This window comes from Martes martes, assembly GCF_963455335.1.
Source record: "Martes martes genome assembly, chromosome: X".
In the NCBI taxonomy this organism is placed as follows: Eukaryota; Metazoa; Chordata; class Mammalia; order Carnivora; family Mustelidae; genus Martes; species Martes martes.
The window spans coordinates 72,825,697-72,844,307 of record NC_137897.1 but is presented as its reverse complement, the minus strand read 5'-3'; the positions used below and the strand labels follow the sequence as shown (position 1 = coordinate 72,844,307).

The 18,611-nt window shown below is 36.4% G+C and overlaps 1 protein-coding gene across 1 annotated transcript in view; it reads right to left on the bottom strand.

Annotated features, from left to right (window-relative positions):
• Nucleotides 1-3,919: 3,919 nt before the first annotated feature.
• Nucleotides 3,920-18,611, bottom strand: part of DIAPH2 (diaphanous related formin 2) — a 1,022,518-nt gene continuing 1,007,826 nt past the window's right edge. Inside the window, exon 27 of the mRNA XM_080794734.1 lies at nt 3,920-5,870. Within this exon, the coding sequence (XP_080650860.1) occupies nt 5,806-5,870 (65 nt within the window). The 3' untranslated portion in view covers nt 3,920-5,805. The remainder of the gene's footprint in view (nt 5,871-18,611) is intronic.

The window sequence follows — 18,611 nt, the reverse complement described above, 5'->3', positions numbered from 1 at the left end:
AGGCAGGCAGAGAGAGAGGGGGAAGCAGGCTCCCCGCTGAGGCAGAGAGCCCAATGTGGGGCTCGATCCCAGAACCCTGGGATCATGACCTGAGCCGAAGGCAGAGGCTTAACCCACTGAGCCACCCAGGTGCCCCACTTATTCCAGATTTTTACCCCTCTGAGCATTTTGAAGTCCATTTGCTTTCATTCTATAATCGAGACCAACAAACAAACAAACAACAAAAAAACCCACCCAAACCAAAAACCCAAAACCAACAACCCTTCTCTGTATAAAGAGTTTCCCTGGAAGATATGAATCACCCTTCTGACTTTTCTGGACTTTTAAGTTGTGCAAACATTTCTACACTACACCGGTAAGAAGTGCTAAAGAATACTTTTTAAAAAATCTTATGATTCCCACAGGTATGTGCATCTGAATATATCCCATGATTTCCCCCTGATCAGATCTTTAAAGAAACACTCTTGTAGGAGCACCTGGATGGCTCAGTCGGTTAAGTATCTGACTGTGACTCAGGTTGTGGTCCCAGGGTCCTGAGACTGGGTCATGGGTCAGGCTCCCTGCTCAGCAGGGAGACTGCTTCTCCCTCTCCCTGTGCCCCTCCCCCCTGCTCATGCTTTCTCTCTCTCAAATAAATAAAATCTTAAAAAAAACCCAACAGGGACACTCTTGAACTTCTGTACAGTTGAAGTTTCTCCTTCTAAGATGTTCTTACATCCTGTCTTTATACTTCAGTTTATGCCTTTCACTCATCCTTAATATTATCATAGGCAGACAACATTTAATGTATTATCTTAACTTTATTTAATAAGTAAGTATGCATTACATAAAGGTTGCAAGTCATTCTTGGTCCTGTGAAGAGGCAGGTGGTTAATCTGAAGCAAAATGAGAGCATGAATCCACAGTTATGTTGCTACTGAAATACTTCTGGGTGTCTTGTATGGGTACAGTCTCCCCCAATACCCATTCAAAGCAGGCTTTGCTGTCACCTCTCCCTTCAGCTGAGGGATTCACAATATCTAAAGTCAGCTTGTAAAGAACCCTTCTGTATCAGAGGTAGTTTTATGCCTGCATTATTAATCATAGAAGACATTTGGTCAAATACTCCATAAAAGGGGCAGAAGGGAAATACCAGAGCTCAGAGTTGGAACCAATTATTTTTTCAAGCTAAGCACTGGCCATAGTAGCAAAAGTATCAACCAAATTTTGGAATAGCCTGCTCAGCTATTTAACATCAAAGCATGCAGTAGCCTATACAAATAATAGCTTCTAGAGGAAACCTTGAGTTTGGCTTAAGCACCAAGAACATTTTAAGAAGTGCAAAGTACATTTATGTGCAATGACTAGTGTAGTGAGCTAAATGATGGCTTCCCCCAAATATGCCCATGTTCTAATTCCTGGGACCTGTTATGTTACGTTATTTGGAAAAAGGGTCTTCACAGATGTGATTCGGTCAAGAATATTGAGATGAGATTTTTAGTGTATAAACCAAGTGGGTCCTAAATGCCACAACAAGTGTTCTTGTAAGAGAGAGGTAGAGGTAGATTAGATATACAGAAGGAAAAGTAATGTGAAAACAGAACAGTGAGAGATTTGGTCACAGCTAAGGAGAAAATGACAGTCACACTGTAAGAGACTAGGACCAGATTTTCTTCTGGAGCTTCCAAAGGGAGTACAGACCTGCCAAGACCCCAATTTAGGACTTTTGGCCCCCCAAACAATAAGAGAATAAATTTCTGTTGTGTTAATTTATCACGTTTTGTGTATTGTTACAGCAGCCACAGGAACCTAAAACAGATTTTGGTAACAGGAAGTAAGGTACTCCTATAATGAATAACTAAAAACGTGGAAGTAGCTTTGGAGTGGATAATGGATAGATGCTGGAAGAACTGTGATGCATCTGATAGAAAAATATACACTGCTGTTAGAAATATGAATGTTATAGTTACTTCTGGTGAGCTCAGAAGGAACTGAGGAACATTTTATTGGAAACTAGAGGGAAGGTGATCCTTGTTATATAGTGGGAAAGAGCTTATCTGAATTGTTTCCGACAGCTGTGTGAAAAGAATTTGTTAGTGATGAACTTGAATATTGAGCTGAGATTTCCAGACCAAGTGTTGGAGGTAGGGTCCATTTTCTTCTTGAGCTTATAGTAAAATACAAGGGGAATGAGGTAAATCAAGGTAATAATTGTTAAGCAGAAAGGAACCAATACTTAATAATTCAGAAATTTTGAGCCTATTCAGATGCAAAAGATGCTAAAATTAGCTGATGCGCTATTAGGATAGTGTGCTCTAGCGATAAAGCCAACTTCTGGCTAGTGTTGAAGAGATTAGGCATTGACTCATGGATCCACTCAACCATGTCAACAGAAGCCAAGAATAGAGATGGCATTATCCAGCAAGGATCTGTGAGGATGCTTATCTCAATACTGAATCAATCTGACATATATGGGAGGCCCACAAAGTTTTGAGAAACAGTTTTAGCCTGGCCTGAAAAGGACTGAGACAGGACAAAATGAGAGATTGTCAGACTACCAAAGTTTTACAGGCAAGAAAGAGTATGATAAAGCTGCAAACACGAGCTACCCTTCAGTATTAAAGGTCATTCTCAGAGCAGAACTTCAGGTACAGAGGCAGAGGCCCAAGCAGGGGAGCAGAGGCAGAAGTGCAAACCATGGGCAGAGACTTGATCCATGGGCCAAGAGGCCAGAACTGCAGACCTACAGGATAGAGTCCTGAAACAAGGAGGATTGTCATGCCAAGAAACCTAAGGGGACTTTGCCTGGTGGAAATTTGAAGGTCACCAGGCCATGTGACTTCTTTCTACTTTCCATTTTCCCTGTTTTCAAACAGAAACGTGTATAACTATTGCCCTATGCCTGTTCCACCATTGTATTCTGGAAGCAGATACCTTGTTTTGCTTCATTTATTCACATTTGGAGAGGAATTTTGCCCCAGGATTTTCATCTGTACCTGATTTAGATGATCTAGATGATGAGATTTGGGACAATTGAACTGATGATGTTTGGATGAAATTTTAGATTTGGAGTTGATGCTATATTGGGTTGAGACTTTTGGGAATATTGAGATGGGGTGAATATATTTTGCACATGGGACAGATACAAATTTTGGGGGCCAGAGGGCAGACTGTACTGGGCTGCAGGGGTGCCTCCAAAAAGGTATGTCCACATCCTAACTCTTAGAACCTGTGAACCTTAATAGGAAAAAATAGGAAGATTAGATACACAGAGGAGAGAGTGATGTCAAGATGGAGCAGAGACAGATGTAGCCATCACCCAATGAAGGCCAATAGTCACTACATGTGGGAAGAGGCAAGGAAAGATTTCCTCTAGAGACTTTGGAGGGAGCATGCCCTTCATTTTGGACATTTCGCCAAAGGGACCATGACAGAATACATTTCTGATGTGTTAAGCCACCACATTTGTGGTACTTTGTTACAATAGCCAAAGGAGACGAATGCAACTAATAAACATTTTAAGGACTTTGTGTTTTTAAAAATCATTCTGAAGAAAATCTGCATAAATTGGTGCTTCTCGCTGTGGCAGTAAAAAACCTACCAAAAGACTTCAGTATAATTTGGTTCTATACTAAAAATGTTACTATGTACTTTTTGGTGATAATTTTCAATCTCAAACAAAATTGCAAATGGCTAAAGCAGGACCGTTATAACTCTGGGAAGCAAATCTTTTAACTCAACTATTGGAACTTCATGAAAGACCCTGAAAGGTTCCCTACTGTTGTGAACACCGTGTGGGATTTGTCCAAATACAAATATATAATTTAGCAATAATAGTATTTCATTCTTTTCACAAACTAAAAAATAAGGCAAGTTCACATCTTGAAGAGGTGATACACATTAATATTTCTTTCCTGACCATCTTTTTTTTTTTCTGACCATCTTGATAATATGGCATGGCAAATGCCCCTAAATTTTAGTCAGGATTGGTATTTCAAAAATATCACTTTCCTATAGCCTGAAAGGCTACCAAAGGCCATAGCATGAAGATTTCAGAAAAGATTATGTTAAGTCAAAAATACACACATTAATTAATTACATAAATTTGTATATCTTTGTTGTTAAGAAAAAGTGTGTGAAATTGTTATGTCCCTCAAACTTGTTTGTGTATGCCTATGTGTATCTTAAGATAGGATAAAACTGTAAAATCTCAGATACTGTTATTCTTTTTGATCTCTATTTTAGCAGCTTCAGAGATTTTTCAAATATCATGCCCAAGTAAGAATGCACTGGAGGAAAAGGTAGTACTTTGAATCATTATACATCTCTTTAAAGGAGACTGAATCACTGGTCACTTGTTTACATTATTTCAGATGGTGACTTGCCAAGCCACTCGTTTGTTCTTTCTGAATATCTATAATGTGCTTTGGAGAAGTAGAAATAGGATCTTCTCTATAAGAAATATACATAAAAGAAATTTTTTACAGTAATGACAATCATCTGCATGGGTTAGTTTTAAGATTACACTCCAGAGAAGTTATACCACATTATTTCAATGCATATTTTAAAGTAATAGATAAGTAAGTTAAGTTTAACTTCTATGCCTTCATCTATTTAAGAAAAATGTAGGGTTGTTTTGGCAGCATCATTTTAATTTGTTAATGTAAGGTAAGTAAGTATGATGATGATTGAGAAGTTCACTTAGTTACTGGGATGTGGAATTATTGTAGCAGGAGATATAAACATATACTTATATACACATACATACATATAATTTTTTTCTTCTTCAAACTACCACAGTAGAATTGGAAAGGGGTACAGAAAGGGAGATAAAACAGTTGACCTTTCAGACAGTTTTCTGCTGCCTGCAGAGAGAAATCTTTTTCCTCTCAGGTCTTTTAGAAACTCTATTCCCTGCTTTCATGGGGGTCATGGGAGAAAGAAGCAATAGAAGAAATAACCACAGAGAACAGGAATCAATATTTACCTTTAAAAAATCTTAATAAAGGTAACAGAATATTCAGGTTCATCCCAGAATAAACATTAAAATGTGAGGTTTTTCTCAAAAAATAGTCATATGGTATTTGTATAAAGTAGATCTATGTGCATAATTAGAAAATACCTCTTTAAATAAAGTTTAAGTCACTTTCTCTAACTGCTTCTGTTAAACTCTGGTTTATTTTTAGCAAAGGTAAGTGCCTGCAACATCATACTGAAACTCTAGATTAATGATAAGTTTAATTTCAGCCAAAGCAGATGAATCCATCAGCTTTCACTTGAGTAAGATTCTAAATAAAGTCATAGGGTTGAAGCAGTACTTTCTTTAAGCTTCCAAAATGGCTTGTCTTACAGAGTACCTCTCCAAATCATTAACACACACACTTTCATTGGCCTTTTCTTTCTCTATGTCACAGGAATCAGAAGCAGATATTAAATAATTCTTTCTATTCCTTTTTTTTTTTTCCAGGGGGATGACCTGCAAATTTGATTAACATTGTAATTTTTTTGACAGACTGAATGTTTTTGAATTTCATATACATTTCATCATTATCATCAGGTCACACACAATAACAAATAATACACATCTTTACACTAAAATGGAACACCTGTTTTAAAAATCCTTGTAACTGTGTTTGTATTAGTGTAATTGTGAGAGGCATCTTGCAATAGCTTTACAAATACAAATACATGCTATTTCATCCAGCTTAGCTTGATCCTTGAGGAAATGCATTAATTTATTCTCTATCCCTTGAGTGGATATTTTGTTTTCCTCAAAATGTATGATTTTGTTTACTTAAATATTCTCAAATTCTTTGGCATCAGGATTCACTTAGATGAGATAGCTCCATTGTGGCGAGAGCGTGACCTTTCCAAAGGTACTCGTCTGTTATCTGTAAGACAAAAAGAACCAAAAACACGTGAGCTTTAGATCTTGGCTATTATACAATGTTGGGTCAAGAGAGGTTTTCAAACAGTCCTGAAAATCACTTCAAATGAATATGTAAATAAGTAACAAGGAGCCCAGATCCGAGGATTCATGCTACAGTTCCCAGGCTGAGTTCAAGAGTCCTGCAATCAGCAATAAATAACTTTCCTTGGTAAGTGAAATCAGAGTGATGAAAGAAATGGAAGAATCCTCTCAAGCACAGTCCCCTTGGAAATTGCAGGTAACAACAAAATTCCTTGGTAAAGATGTCAAATTGAAAGGATCTCTGTACAGTGCCTTTTGTTGGAAAGCACTTCAATTTTCAATTCCTGATGAGTTTTCTTTTTTTTTATCCCCATGAGTTTTCAATCTGTATATGGGCTACCTCTAGAGGACACCAGGAAGGCAGAGCAGAAAAGAATTTTTATTGTTTAACGGTGATGGCAATATGTGCCAATCAAACCAGCTACTGAATCTTTGCCTGATTGTATGATATAAACATATCCAATACACTATACAAGTCATTATGGGAATGAATAATGAATAGGTCCTATTCCCCTCACCCATCCCAGGAAGAATAATCACTGCAGAGATAACTGTTGGGACAAAGATTAGAAAGCAAACTTTAAAAGCATTGATAGTTGCTCAAGATAGTTTTAGCATTAATAGAAAAAAGGTTTACAGCTCTGCATTGTGATGATCACTACTATGTTATTATCACCTCTGTTTTATGTTCAGCTTAAACACAATTGATGTGGGTGAAAATCCCTTTCTGACAAAAGCATAATATACTTAGATTCTCTATTTGAAATGAGACTAGGTCCCTGAAAATAATGACAACCACCAGCACTTACATAAATGCTAACACTTTACACTTGTTAATTTGCTAATTCACTCAACATCCCTGGGAGGTATGTCTATTTCATTCTACCCTATTATTTCTGCTTTAGTGATGTAGGTCACAGCAAACCATTAGGATGATAGGGATTATAATGCAAAGTTAATGCCTAAATATCAAGACTGCTTTTTTCAGAGGTAGATGACAGGGCCTCCCAAGCGACTAACCACATCCTCCCTGAAATAATGATGCCCAAAGAACACATTTTGCCTGTCCCATTGGGAGGATGGACTATAAGAAGTGGTGATGTTTGCTGTGGTCCCTTTCTGCTCTGTGCTAGTGTCTCTGGACTGATTCCTGGTAGTCTGTTGTTAGTACACAGAAAAAAAGCTAACTAGCTTCTATGATCTTGGCCTTGTTAATACCACATACGACTGCATTAAGCCAACCAGCCATAAGCTTAAAGTGCCTTATAAATGCAATAATATCACTGGGAGATGCGAAAGAAAGGTGTTTTCCCTATTCAGAGATATATCTGAGTGAAGGATTATTTAGATATTCATTTAAAGATACCATTTTAAAAAGTCATTATTTAGTTTGTGATACAGATTACAATTTCAGCAAAAAATGTAAAGATAACATTCCTAAATAAAAAGCTTATTTCTTAGATGTCACAAGTTTACATACAGATTGGTTTGGGACTTAGAAAACATTTAAAATAAGATTATAATATAACCATTACCAGTGTTTTGCTACTATTTAAACATTCAGTGTTAAAAGCCATCAGATATAAGAATGACAGTTCCATTCTCAGAGGACTGTCTATCTCAAAAAAGCTCATGGCTTGGTGGTCCTGCACACTAAGGTCAATAGGAATTGCACTCAGGAATGCCACTGGCTTCCCGTACCATCACTCACAGCCCACTAGTTTTAAGACAAATACCATATTAAAAAACCCAGACTCAGAGCATTAAATGATGTGGTGTCAGGACTCACTTATTGGTAGCATTTGGTATGAGAAAATAAAACTTCAGGTGAAAATGAACTCAGGAAAGGACAGTGAAGTTTTTGGAATGCAGGTTCAGGGCCCAAATCTAGCTCTTGGCATGCACAGGAGAGAATTATTCTATATTTCCTCCCTCTCTCCCTTCTCTCAATCTGTCTCTCTCTCTCTTTATATATTTTTGGTACTAAACTGATCCCTTATAATCCTTCGTTCATTTGTTTGCTTGTTTCCTACTCTTATTTTTCAGATCAGGCTTCTTATTTTTTTTCTCTTTTCTTCTTTCCCTACTCTTCTTTCCGTCTTTGTTTCTTATTTTTTAGAATCAGGCTTATAGTTTATTCTTTGTCTGTTTGTACCCACATTTGTTGCATTTCTTCTCTTGTCTTGGATCAGGCTTGTTTTGTTTTTGTTTTTTGTTTTTCTTTTTATTTTTTTCTTCTTTTCTTTTCTTTCTTACTTTACAGGCTTAACTTCAGCAACGAATCAAAGCACAGTTACATAAGTGTCTAAACACTCCCCACTACAAATAAGGAGAAACTCTGTAGAGGAAAGACCAGTGAGAAAGAGCAGTCAAAACAGAATAGCAGAGTATACACAGCATGCATCAGAAACACTTCCTGAAGTTTTTATTATTGTTATTGCTGTTTTGGCTGTGCATTTTCTTTTTTTTTTTTTCTTTCTTCCTGTCTTTTCTGGACACAATGACTAGAGCAAGAAATTCACTGCAAAAGAAAGAACAGGAGGTAATACTGTCTGAAAAGGATTTAATCAATATGGATATGAGTAAGATGTCAGAACTAGAATTCAAACTAACAATTAAAAAGACAATAGCTGGGCTTGAAAAGAGGAGAGAAGACACTAGAGCATTCCTTACTGTAGAAATAAAAGAACTAAAATCTAACCAGGCTGAAATTAAAAATGTTATTATTGCGATGCAGTCAAAAATGGAGGCTGTAACTGCTAAGAATGAGGCAGAAGTGACATAGAAGACAAAATGATGGAAAGTAAGGAAGCTGAGAAAACGAGAAAAACAACCACTGGATCACGAGGGGAGACTTCAAGAAATCAGTTATACCATAAAACACAATAATATTCGAATAATAGGGGTCCTAGGAGATGAGGAAAGAGAAGGGGAGAGAAGATTTATTTATTTTATTGAATAAATTACAGCTGACAACCTCTGTAATCCGGGGAAGGAAAAGTATCCAAATCCAAGAGGCACAGAGAATCCTCCTCAAAATCAATAAAAATAGGTCAACATTCCAACATATAACAGTGAAGCTTGTAAATTTCAGAAATTAAAGAGAAAATCCTGAAAGAAGCTCAGGACAAAAGAGGTCCTGAACTTACCAGGGGAGAAACATAAGGCTGGCAGCAGACTTATCCATAGAGACCTGGCAGGCCAGAAAAGACTGGCATGATATAGTCAACGTGCTAAATGGGAAAAATATGCAGCTAAGAATACATTATCTAGCAATGCTATCATTAGAATAGAAGGAAAGATAAAGAGCTTCCAGGACAAACAAAAACGAAACTAATTCATGAACCCTAAACCAGCCCTGCAAGAAATATTAAAGGAGATCCCTTGCATGAAGAGAAATCCCAAAAGGAACAAAGACTAGAAAGGAACAGAGACAATATACAGAAACAGTGACTTTATAGGTAATACAATGGCAATAATTTCACATTTCAATAGTTAATCTAAATGCAAATGGACTAAATACTCCAATCAAAAGACAGAGGATATCAGATTGGATTAAAAAAAAATAAGACCCATCAATATACCATCTACAAGAGATTCATTTTGGACACGAGGACTCATCCAGATTGAAAGTGAGAGGGTAGAGAACAATTATCATGCTAATGGACATCAAAAGAAAGCTGGAGTAGCAGTCCTTATATCAGACAAACAGGATTTTAAACCAAAGACTATAATAAGAGATGAAAAATGACACTATATCATAATAAAGGTGTCTATCCAACAAGAAGATCTACCAATTATAAATATTTATGCCCCTAACTTAGGAGCAGCCAATAATATAAACCAATTAATAACAAAATTAAAGAAACACATTGATAATAATACAATCACAGTAGGGGACATTAACACTCCACTCACAGCAATGGATAAATCATCTAAGCAGAAGGTCCACAAGGAAACAAGGCTTTGAATGACACACTGGACTGAACGGGATTCACAGATATAATCAGAACATTTGATCCTGAAGCAACAGAATACACATTCTTCTCAAGTGCGCATGGACCATTCTCCAGAATAGGTCACAGACTGGGTCGCAAATTAGGTCTCAACCATTACCAAAAGATTAAGATTATACCATGCATATTTTTAGACCAGAGTGCTTTAAAATTTGAACTCATTCACAAGAGAATATTTGGAAGGGACACAAATACATAGAGGCTAAAGAACATCCTATGAGAGAATTAATGGGTAAACCAGGAAATTAAAGAAGAATTTAAACAATGGAAGCAAATGAGAAGGAAAACATGGCAGTTCAGAACTTTTGGAATGCAGCAAAGGCAGTCAAAAGAGGGAAATATATCGCAATACAGGCCTTTCTCAAGAAACAAGAAAAGTCTCAAACACACAACCTAAACTGACCCCAAATCAATGCACAGAAATCAGCTGCATTTCTATACATCAACAATGAGGCAGAAGAAAGAGAAATTAATCAATTGATCCCATTTATAATTGTACCCCAAACCATAAGATACCCAGGAATAAACCTAACCAAAGAGGTAAAGGATATTTACTCTGAAAACTATAGGACACTTATGAAAGAAATTGAGAAAGACACAAGGAAATGGAAAAGCATTCCATGCTCATGGATTGGAAGAACAAATATTGTTAAAATGTCTCTGCTGGAGTTCAAGCTGTATTACAAAGCTGTGATCATCAAGACAGAATGGTACTGGCACAAAAACAGACACACAGATCAATGGAACAGAATAGAGAACCCAGAAATGGACCCTCCACCCTATAGTCAACTAGTCTTTGACAAAGCAGGAAACAATGTCCAATGGAAAAAAGACAGTCTCTTCAACAAATCATGTTGGGAAAATTGAACAGACACATGCAGAAAAGTGAAACTGGACTACTTTCTTACACCATGCACAAAAACAAACTCAAAGTGGATGAGAGACCTAAATGTGAAACAGGAATCCATCAAAATCCTAGAGAAGTCACCCTTATTTTGGGACGCCTGGGTGGCTCAGTTGGTTAAGCATCTGCCTTTGGCTCAGGTCATGACCCCAGTGTCCTGGGATTGAGCCCCACATCAGGCTCCTTACTTGGCGGGGAGCCTGCTTCTCCCTTTCCCTCTGCCTGCTGCTCCCCCTGCTTGTGCTCTCCCTCTTTCTGTCAAATAAAGAAAATCTTAAAAAAAAAAAAGACATTCTATTGTTTGTAAAAAATGATTAATGCAGCAATAAAGCCTGAGATGTCAGTCCCAAGATGTACGTTCCAAATCCACCAGAGTTGGGTATTCTTTTTTTTTTTTTAAGATTTTATTTATTTATTTGTCAGAGAGAGAGAGAGAGAGAGTGAGCACAGGCAGACAGAGTGGCAGGCAGAGGCAGAGGGAGAAGCAGGCTCCCTGCCGAGCAAGGAGCCCGATGCGGGACTCGATCCCAGGACGCTGGGATCATGACCTGAGCCGGAGGCAGCCGCTTAACCAACTGAGCCACCCAGGTGCCCCGGGTATTCTTTTTGATCATCAAAGGCTTGTCTCTGAGAATGTCTTGCTCATAATGTGAAGCTGGAGAGGGCCACACTTATATAAAAATGTGCATTCTGTGGAGGAGGGGTGACCAAAACTAAAACAATATTCCAATCTGCCACAAAAAGAGAATATGAATACATGGCCCAGGTTTAACATGCTTCCGCACATTCTGAGTATCAGGTTAACCAGTTCAAACCAATGTCAGTTTCTCTTCTTCTTCTTCTTCTTCTTCTTCTTCTTCTTCTTCTTCTTCAGAAGAAGAATCCTTATTCTTCTTCTGAATATAAATTGATTTGACAGTCATCTCAAAATTTTTCCTACTGAGTCCTACAGTAGTAAATGGATTAAACCTATTATTGTATTGATCTAAAATTCATTCATGCAATCATTTACTTAGCAACTATGTACAAAGCACATCATCCAAGAAATACCTGAATGTTCCAAAGTTTCAGACCAATAGCTAAATTTACATCACTAATTTCCTTCTTACCGAAAACTCTGTCAAGTAAAATAACTGAGGAATAAGCATATTATAGATAAAGCTTAACCAAACACGATGTGGGACAGACGAGTACTCAAGCCTATGGTATGTAACCTGAAAATGTACAATTAATCCTTTAACAACATGAGTGTATGCCAAAGGTACAAGGATATATCCTGTATATTTCAAGAGTAGGACAAGTTGAGATTGAAAAACTGTGATAAAAAGGCCATGTCCGTTATTCATTTCCCCTCAAATTAGGAGTCTGTCTGTTGTCTATGGAAGAAGAGTTTCCTACCTGGTATTCACAGGCATGTATATGTATCAATGTTAACCTAAGATAATGCACTTTACCCTCCCAGCAGGGTAACATATAATAAATATGTTTGTTATATGCCGTATATTATATTAGAAAATATCCAGTTTTAATGTGAGAAAACAAAGTAAAAGAAAACCTCTGTGATTTACTGTGAACTTCGTTTTCTCCAGAGCTCTTCAAAAGTAGTGGTGTGGTAGACTGACCTTCAATGGGTATGCATTATTTCCAACAAATAGAGCAGAGAACTGGGTTTATGCAGCTTATGCTAAGAAAACTAAAGATGCTTCAGAAGACACTGTAGACACTGAGTAAACGTTTGCTTTCCAAACAATGATGAAAGAAAGATAATTTATTTTAGACTGTAATAGTAAAATTGTCTCATATAAACTTACATTTTCCCCCTTATGTCCCATGATTCCAAAGCTGTTTGGTTTATGTTTTCCTCTGTGATTTGGGGGATCCTAAATTGATAGTTTCTCATTAACTAGAATTGACAGGAAGGTAGCAGCTGAATTAGGCTTGGGCTTAATCTCTTGGTGGAAGACAGCCAACTGACCTATTAGTTGACCAGATTTATTCTCTCCACTCTTAGCAGAATAGTGATAGTGTCTTTAAAATACGTATTTTTTGAGAGAAAGAGAGAGCGTGCACACACACACACACACAGAGAAGAGAAAGAATTTTAAGCAGGCTCCATGCGCAGTGGAGAGCCCAAAGAGGGGCTTGATCTCATGACCCTGAGCTTGATTTCATGACCCTGAGATCATGACCTTGAGCAGAAACCAAGAGTCAGACGCTTAACCCACTGAGCCACACAGGCACCACAAGATACATATATAATTTGAACTTAAACTATATGTGCAATTTGGTATTCTATATTTTCATTTAACATTTTATTGTAGACATTTTCCATGTCATTAAACTCCTGAAACATGATACTAAAAACATGATTTTAATGGCCACATAATCTTTTTATTTTATATAAATATACCACAATTTGGTTAACCATTTCTCTACTGCTGGATATTTATGTTGTTCCCATCTTTTTCTATTATAAAAGCCTCACCATGAACATCCTTGTATCTTTATATATACCAGGTATGGAAGTGGCTTTGTTAAGTAGGCAAAATTAAGTCCAAATTGAATTCCAAAATAGTTGTATTAATTTAAATCCAATTGCCAGTAAGTATATTAATTTGTGTTAGCACATCGTTGGGTATTAATCTTTTTAAAATGTGGTTTTAAAAGTGATTAATGGTATCTGATTTGTTCTTTTTGCATTTCTTCAAATCCTTGTGATGTGGAATTTTCCATATGTTATTACTTATGTATCCTCCTTTAAATGCTGGTCAGGTCCCTTGGTCATTACTCTACTGGGGTCTTAGGTTTTGCTTTTGTTTTTATCTTGGAATCTACATATTAAAGATAGTAACCAATTTCAATATTTGTTAGGACTATTAGTCTGTTGTTACCTATTTAGTTTGTGTTGTGGATTTTTAGGAACACATGATTTCTTTTTTTTTTTTATACTTGATTTTTCATTTTCATTATTGAATTATAGTTGACATACGATGTTAAATGTTTGAGGTGTACAATACAGTGATTAGACAATTCTATATACTATGCATTGCTCACCATGATAAGTGTAGTTACCATCTATCGCCATACAGTGTTATAACAATATTATTGACTATATTTCCTATGCTGTTATTTTTCATCCCCCTGACTTATTTATTTTATAACTGGAGGTTTGAACCTCTTAATACTCTTCCCCTTTTTTGCTCATCTCCCTACATCCCTCTTCTCTGGCAACACCAGTTTGTCCTCTGTATTTACAAGTCTGTTTTTCTGTTTCTATTTCTGCTTTTTGTTGCTCATTCATTTTGTTTTTTAGATGCCACATACAAATGAAATCACATGGTATATGTCTTTCTCTGTCTGACTTATATCACTTAGTGTAATACACTCTAGGTCCACCTATGTTGTTACAAATGGTGGGCTCTCATTCTTTTTATGGCTAATATTCCAGTGTGCATGTGCATGTGCGTGTGTGTGTGTGTATCTTTTCTCTCCGTTCATCAGTTGATTCATACTTAGGTTACTTCCGTATCTTGGCTATTGTAAGTAATGCTGCAATAAACACAGGGGCTTATATCTCTCCAAATTAGTGTTTTCTTTTTCCTTATGTAAATACTCAGTAGTGAAATTACTGAATTGTATGGTACATGCATATCAAGACCACAATGTGATATGACCTAACACCAGTCACAATCGTTAGTATAAAAAAAGGACAAGGAATAATAAGTGTTGGTGAGGACACAAGAAGAGGGAACCCTTATGCACTGTTGGTGGAAGTGTAAATTGGTATAGCCATTATGGAAGACAGTATGGAGGCTCTTTTAAAAATAAAAAAATAAAATAAAAAAAAATAAAAAGAACTGCCTGTCTTTTCTTTTAGGAGTTTTATGGTTTCAGGTCTGACACCTAGGTCTTCAATCAAGTTTTACTTTATATTTTTGTATGGTGCAAGAAGTGGTCCAGTTTCATTCCTTTGCATGTTGTTTACCAGTTTTCTGAACACCATTTTTGAAGAGACTGTCTTTTTCCTATTGCACATTCTTGCCTCTTTTGTCACAGGTTAACTGACCATATAAGCATTGGTATATTTCTGAGCTCTCTATTCTGTTCTATTGATCTATGTGTCTATTTTTGTGTCAGTACCATATTGTTTTGATTACTAGGGCTTTGTAGTACAGTTTGAAATCTGGAAATGTGATACCTCCAGCTTCATTTTTCTTTCTCATGATTATGTGACTATTTGGAGTCTTCAATTTCTTTCATCAATGCTTTATAGTTTTTGAAGTACAGGTCTTTCACTTTGGTTAAATTTATTACTCGGTGTTCTTTCTGGTGCAGTTGTAAATGGGACTGTTTTCTTAATTTCTCTTTTTGCTACTTTGTTATTAGTGTTATAGAATTGCAATAGATTTCAGAGTGCTTGGGTGGCTCATTTGGTTGAGTGTCTGACTCTCAGTTTCGGCTCAGGTTATGATCTCATGGGTTGTGAGATCAAGCCCCAACTCAGTCTCACTGCTCAGTGGGGAGTATGCTTAAAGATTCTCTCCCTCTGCCCTAACCCCCTGGTCATGCTCTCTCTCGAAAATAAGTAAATAAATCTTTAAAAAAGAAGACATGCAATAGATTTCTGTATATTAATTTTGTATCCTGCAGCTTCATCAAAGTTATTACTTATCTAATAGTTTTCTGATGGAATCTTTAGAATTGTCTACATATATAGTAGTATGTCATCTGCAAATAATGATAGTTTTACTAATTCCTTACCAATTTGGAAGTATTTTATTTCTTTCTCTTGTATGTTTGCTGCAGCTGGGATTTCCAGGAGTATGGTGAATGTAAGTGACCAGAGTGGACACCCTTGTCTTGTTTCTGATATTAGAGAAAAAGCTTTCAGTTTTTCACCATTGGGTATGATGATCATTATGTGTTTTTTTCAGACATGGCCTTTATTATGTTGACATATGTTCCCTCTAAACCTACTTTGTTGAGAATTTTTATCATGAACAGTTGTTGAATTTTGTTAAATGTTTTTTCTGCATCTCTTGAAATAATCATATGGTCTTTATCCTTTGTCATGTTAATGTGATGTATTACATTGATTGACTTGTGGATATTGAACTATCCTCATATCACTAGATAAATTCTACTTGATTGTGGAGAATAATTGTTTAAGTATATTGTTGAATTTGATTTGCTAATATTTCATTGAGGACTTTTGAATCTACATTCATCAGGAATATTGGTAATTTTTTTTTGCAGTGCCTTTGTCAGGTTTTGGTATAAGGGTGATGCTGGCCTTGAAGAATATATCTGGAAGCTTTCCTTCCTCTTCTATTTTTTTGGAATAGATTGATAGAGGGATGCCTGGGAGGCTCAGTCAGTTAAGCATCTGCCATTGGCTCAGGTCATGATCCCCGGGTCCTGGGATCGAGTCATGCATCCCACTCCTTGCTTGGCAGGGAGCTTGCAGCTCCCTCTGCTTGTGCTCTGTCTCTGTCTCTCTCAAATAAGAAATAAAATCTTTTAAAAAAATAAATATTTTATTTATTTATTTATTTATTTTAAAGATTTTATTTATTTATTTGACAGAGAGAGAGATCACAAGTAGGCAGAGAGGCAGGCAGAGAGAGGGGGAAGCAGGCTCCCTGCCAAGCAGAGAGCCCGATGTGGGGCTCGATCCCAGGACCCTGGGCTCACGACCCAAGCTGAAGACAGAGGCTTAACCCTCTGAGCCACCCAGGTGCCCCTAAAAAAATAAATGTTTGATAGAATTCAACTGTGAAGATAACTGGTCCTGGACTTTTTTTGTTGCACACTTTTTTAAAATTAATGATTTATTTTCATTACCAGTCTGTTCAGATTTTCTATTTCTTCCTCATTCAGTTTTGGAAGATTGTACATTTCTAGGAATTTATCCATTTCTCCTAGGCATATAATTTGTTGGCATATAATTTTTTGTAGTCCCTTATAATCCTTTGTATTTCTATGATGTTGGTTGTCACTTCTCATTCATTTCTGATTTTATTTGAGTCCTTTATCTTTTTCTTGATGTGTCTGGCTAAAGGTTATCAATCTTTTTTTATCTTTTCAAAGAACAACTTTCGGTTTCACTGATCTTTCAAATTAAAAAAAAAATTTACTCTATATTTCATTTATTTCCACTCTAATTTTCTTGTTTTCTTCCTTCTACTAAGTTTGGGTTTTGTTTGTTCTTCTTTTTCTATTTCCTTTAGGTATATAAGGTTAGATTATTTATTTGATTTTTCTTATTTTTGAGGTAGGTTTATATTGCTGTAAACATCCCTCTTAGAATTGCTTTGGGTATGTCCCAAATATTTTGGACTGCTGTATTTTCATTTTCATTTGTTTCCATGTATTTTTTTTATTTTCTCTTTGATGTCTTGGTCGACCCACTGGTTGTTTAGTAGCATGCTGTTTAACCTCCATGAGTTTGAGTATTTTCCAGTTTTTTTCTTGTAATTGATTTCTAGTTTCCTATGTTGTGGTCAGAAAAGACCCTTGATATGATTTGAATATTCTTAAATTTATTGGGACTTGTTTTGTGGCCTAACCAGTGATCTATCTAAGAGAATGTTCCATGTACATTTGACAGGAATGTGGATTCTTCTCCTTTGGGATGGAATGTTCTGTATATATCTGATAAGTACATCTGGTTTAATGTGTTGTTCAAAGCTACTGTTCCCTTATTGATTTTCTGCCTGGATGATCTATCCATTGATGCAAATGGGGTGTTTAGTAAGTCCCCTACTATTATTGTATTACTTTCAATTTCTCCCTTTATGTCTGTTAATTGTTGCTTGATGTACTTAGGTGCTCCTATGTTGGGTGTATTGATATTTACAGCTGTTATGTCCTCTTGCTGGATTGACCTCTTTACCATTATGTAATGTCCATCTTTGTCTCTTCTTACAGTCTGTTTTAAATTCTGTTTAGTCTGATATAAGTATTAATACCCCATTTTTTCATTTTCTTTTGCATGAAAGATCTTTCTCTATCCCTTCACTTCCAGTCTGTATGTGTCTTTAGGTCTGAAGTGAGTCTATTATAGGTAGCATATGAATAAGTGTTTTTTTAAATCCATTCCTTTACCCTATGTCTTTTGATTCGAGCATTTAGAACATTTATATTTAAAGTAATTATAGATAGGTATGTATTACTTCCCTTTTGTTAATTGTCATCTGATTGGTTTTGGGTTTCTTCCCTGTTCCTTTCTTCTCTTACTCTCTTCCATTGTGATCGATAACTTTCTGTAGTCTTATGCTTGGATTCCATTCTCTCTCTTTTTTGTACCTACTATAGGTTTTCGGTTATCATGAGGTCCATTTATAACATCTTAAGTATATAGCGGACTATATTAAGTTGGTGGTTGCTTAAGTTCAAACACATTCTGGGGCACCTGGGTGGCTCAGTTGTTAAGCATCCGCCTTTGGCTCAGGTCATGATCCCAGGGTCCTGGGACTGAGCCCCACATCAGGCTCCCTACTCAGCAGGAAGCCTGCTTCCCCCTCTCCCACTCCCCCTGCTTGTGTTCCCTCTCTTGCTGTCTCTCCCTCTGTCAAATAAATAAATAAAATCTAAAAAAAAAAAAAAACCCACATTCTAAAAGCACTACATTTTTAATCCCCCCTCCATGTTTTATGTATATGTCATATTTTATATCTTTTTATTTGTGAGTCCCTTAACTATTTTTTAAATAAAGTTTATTTTACTATGTTTGTCTTTG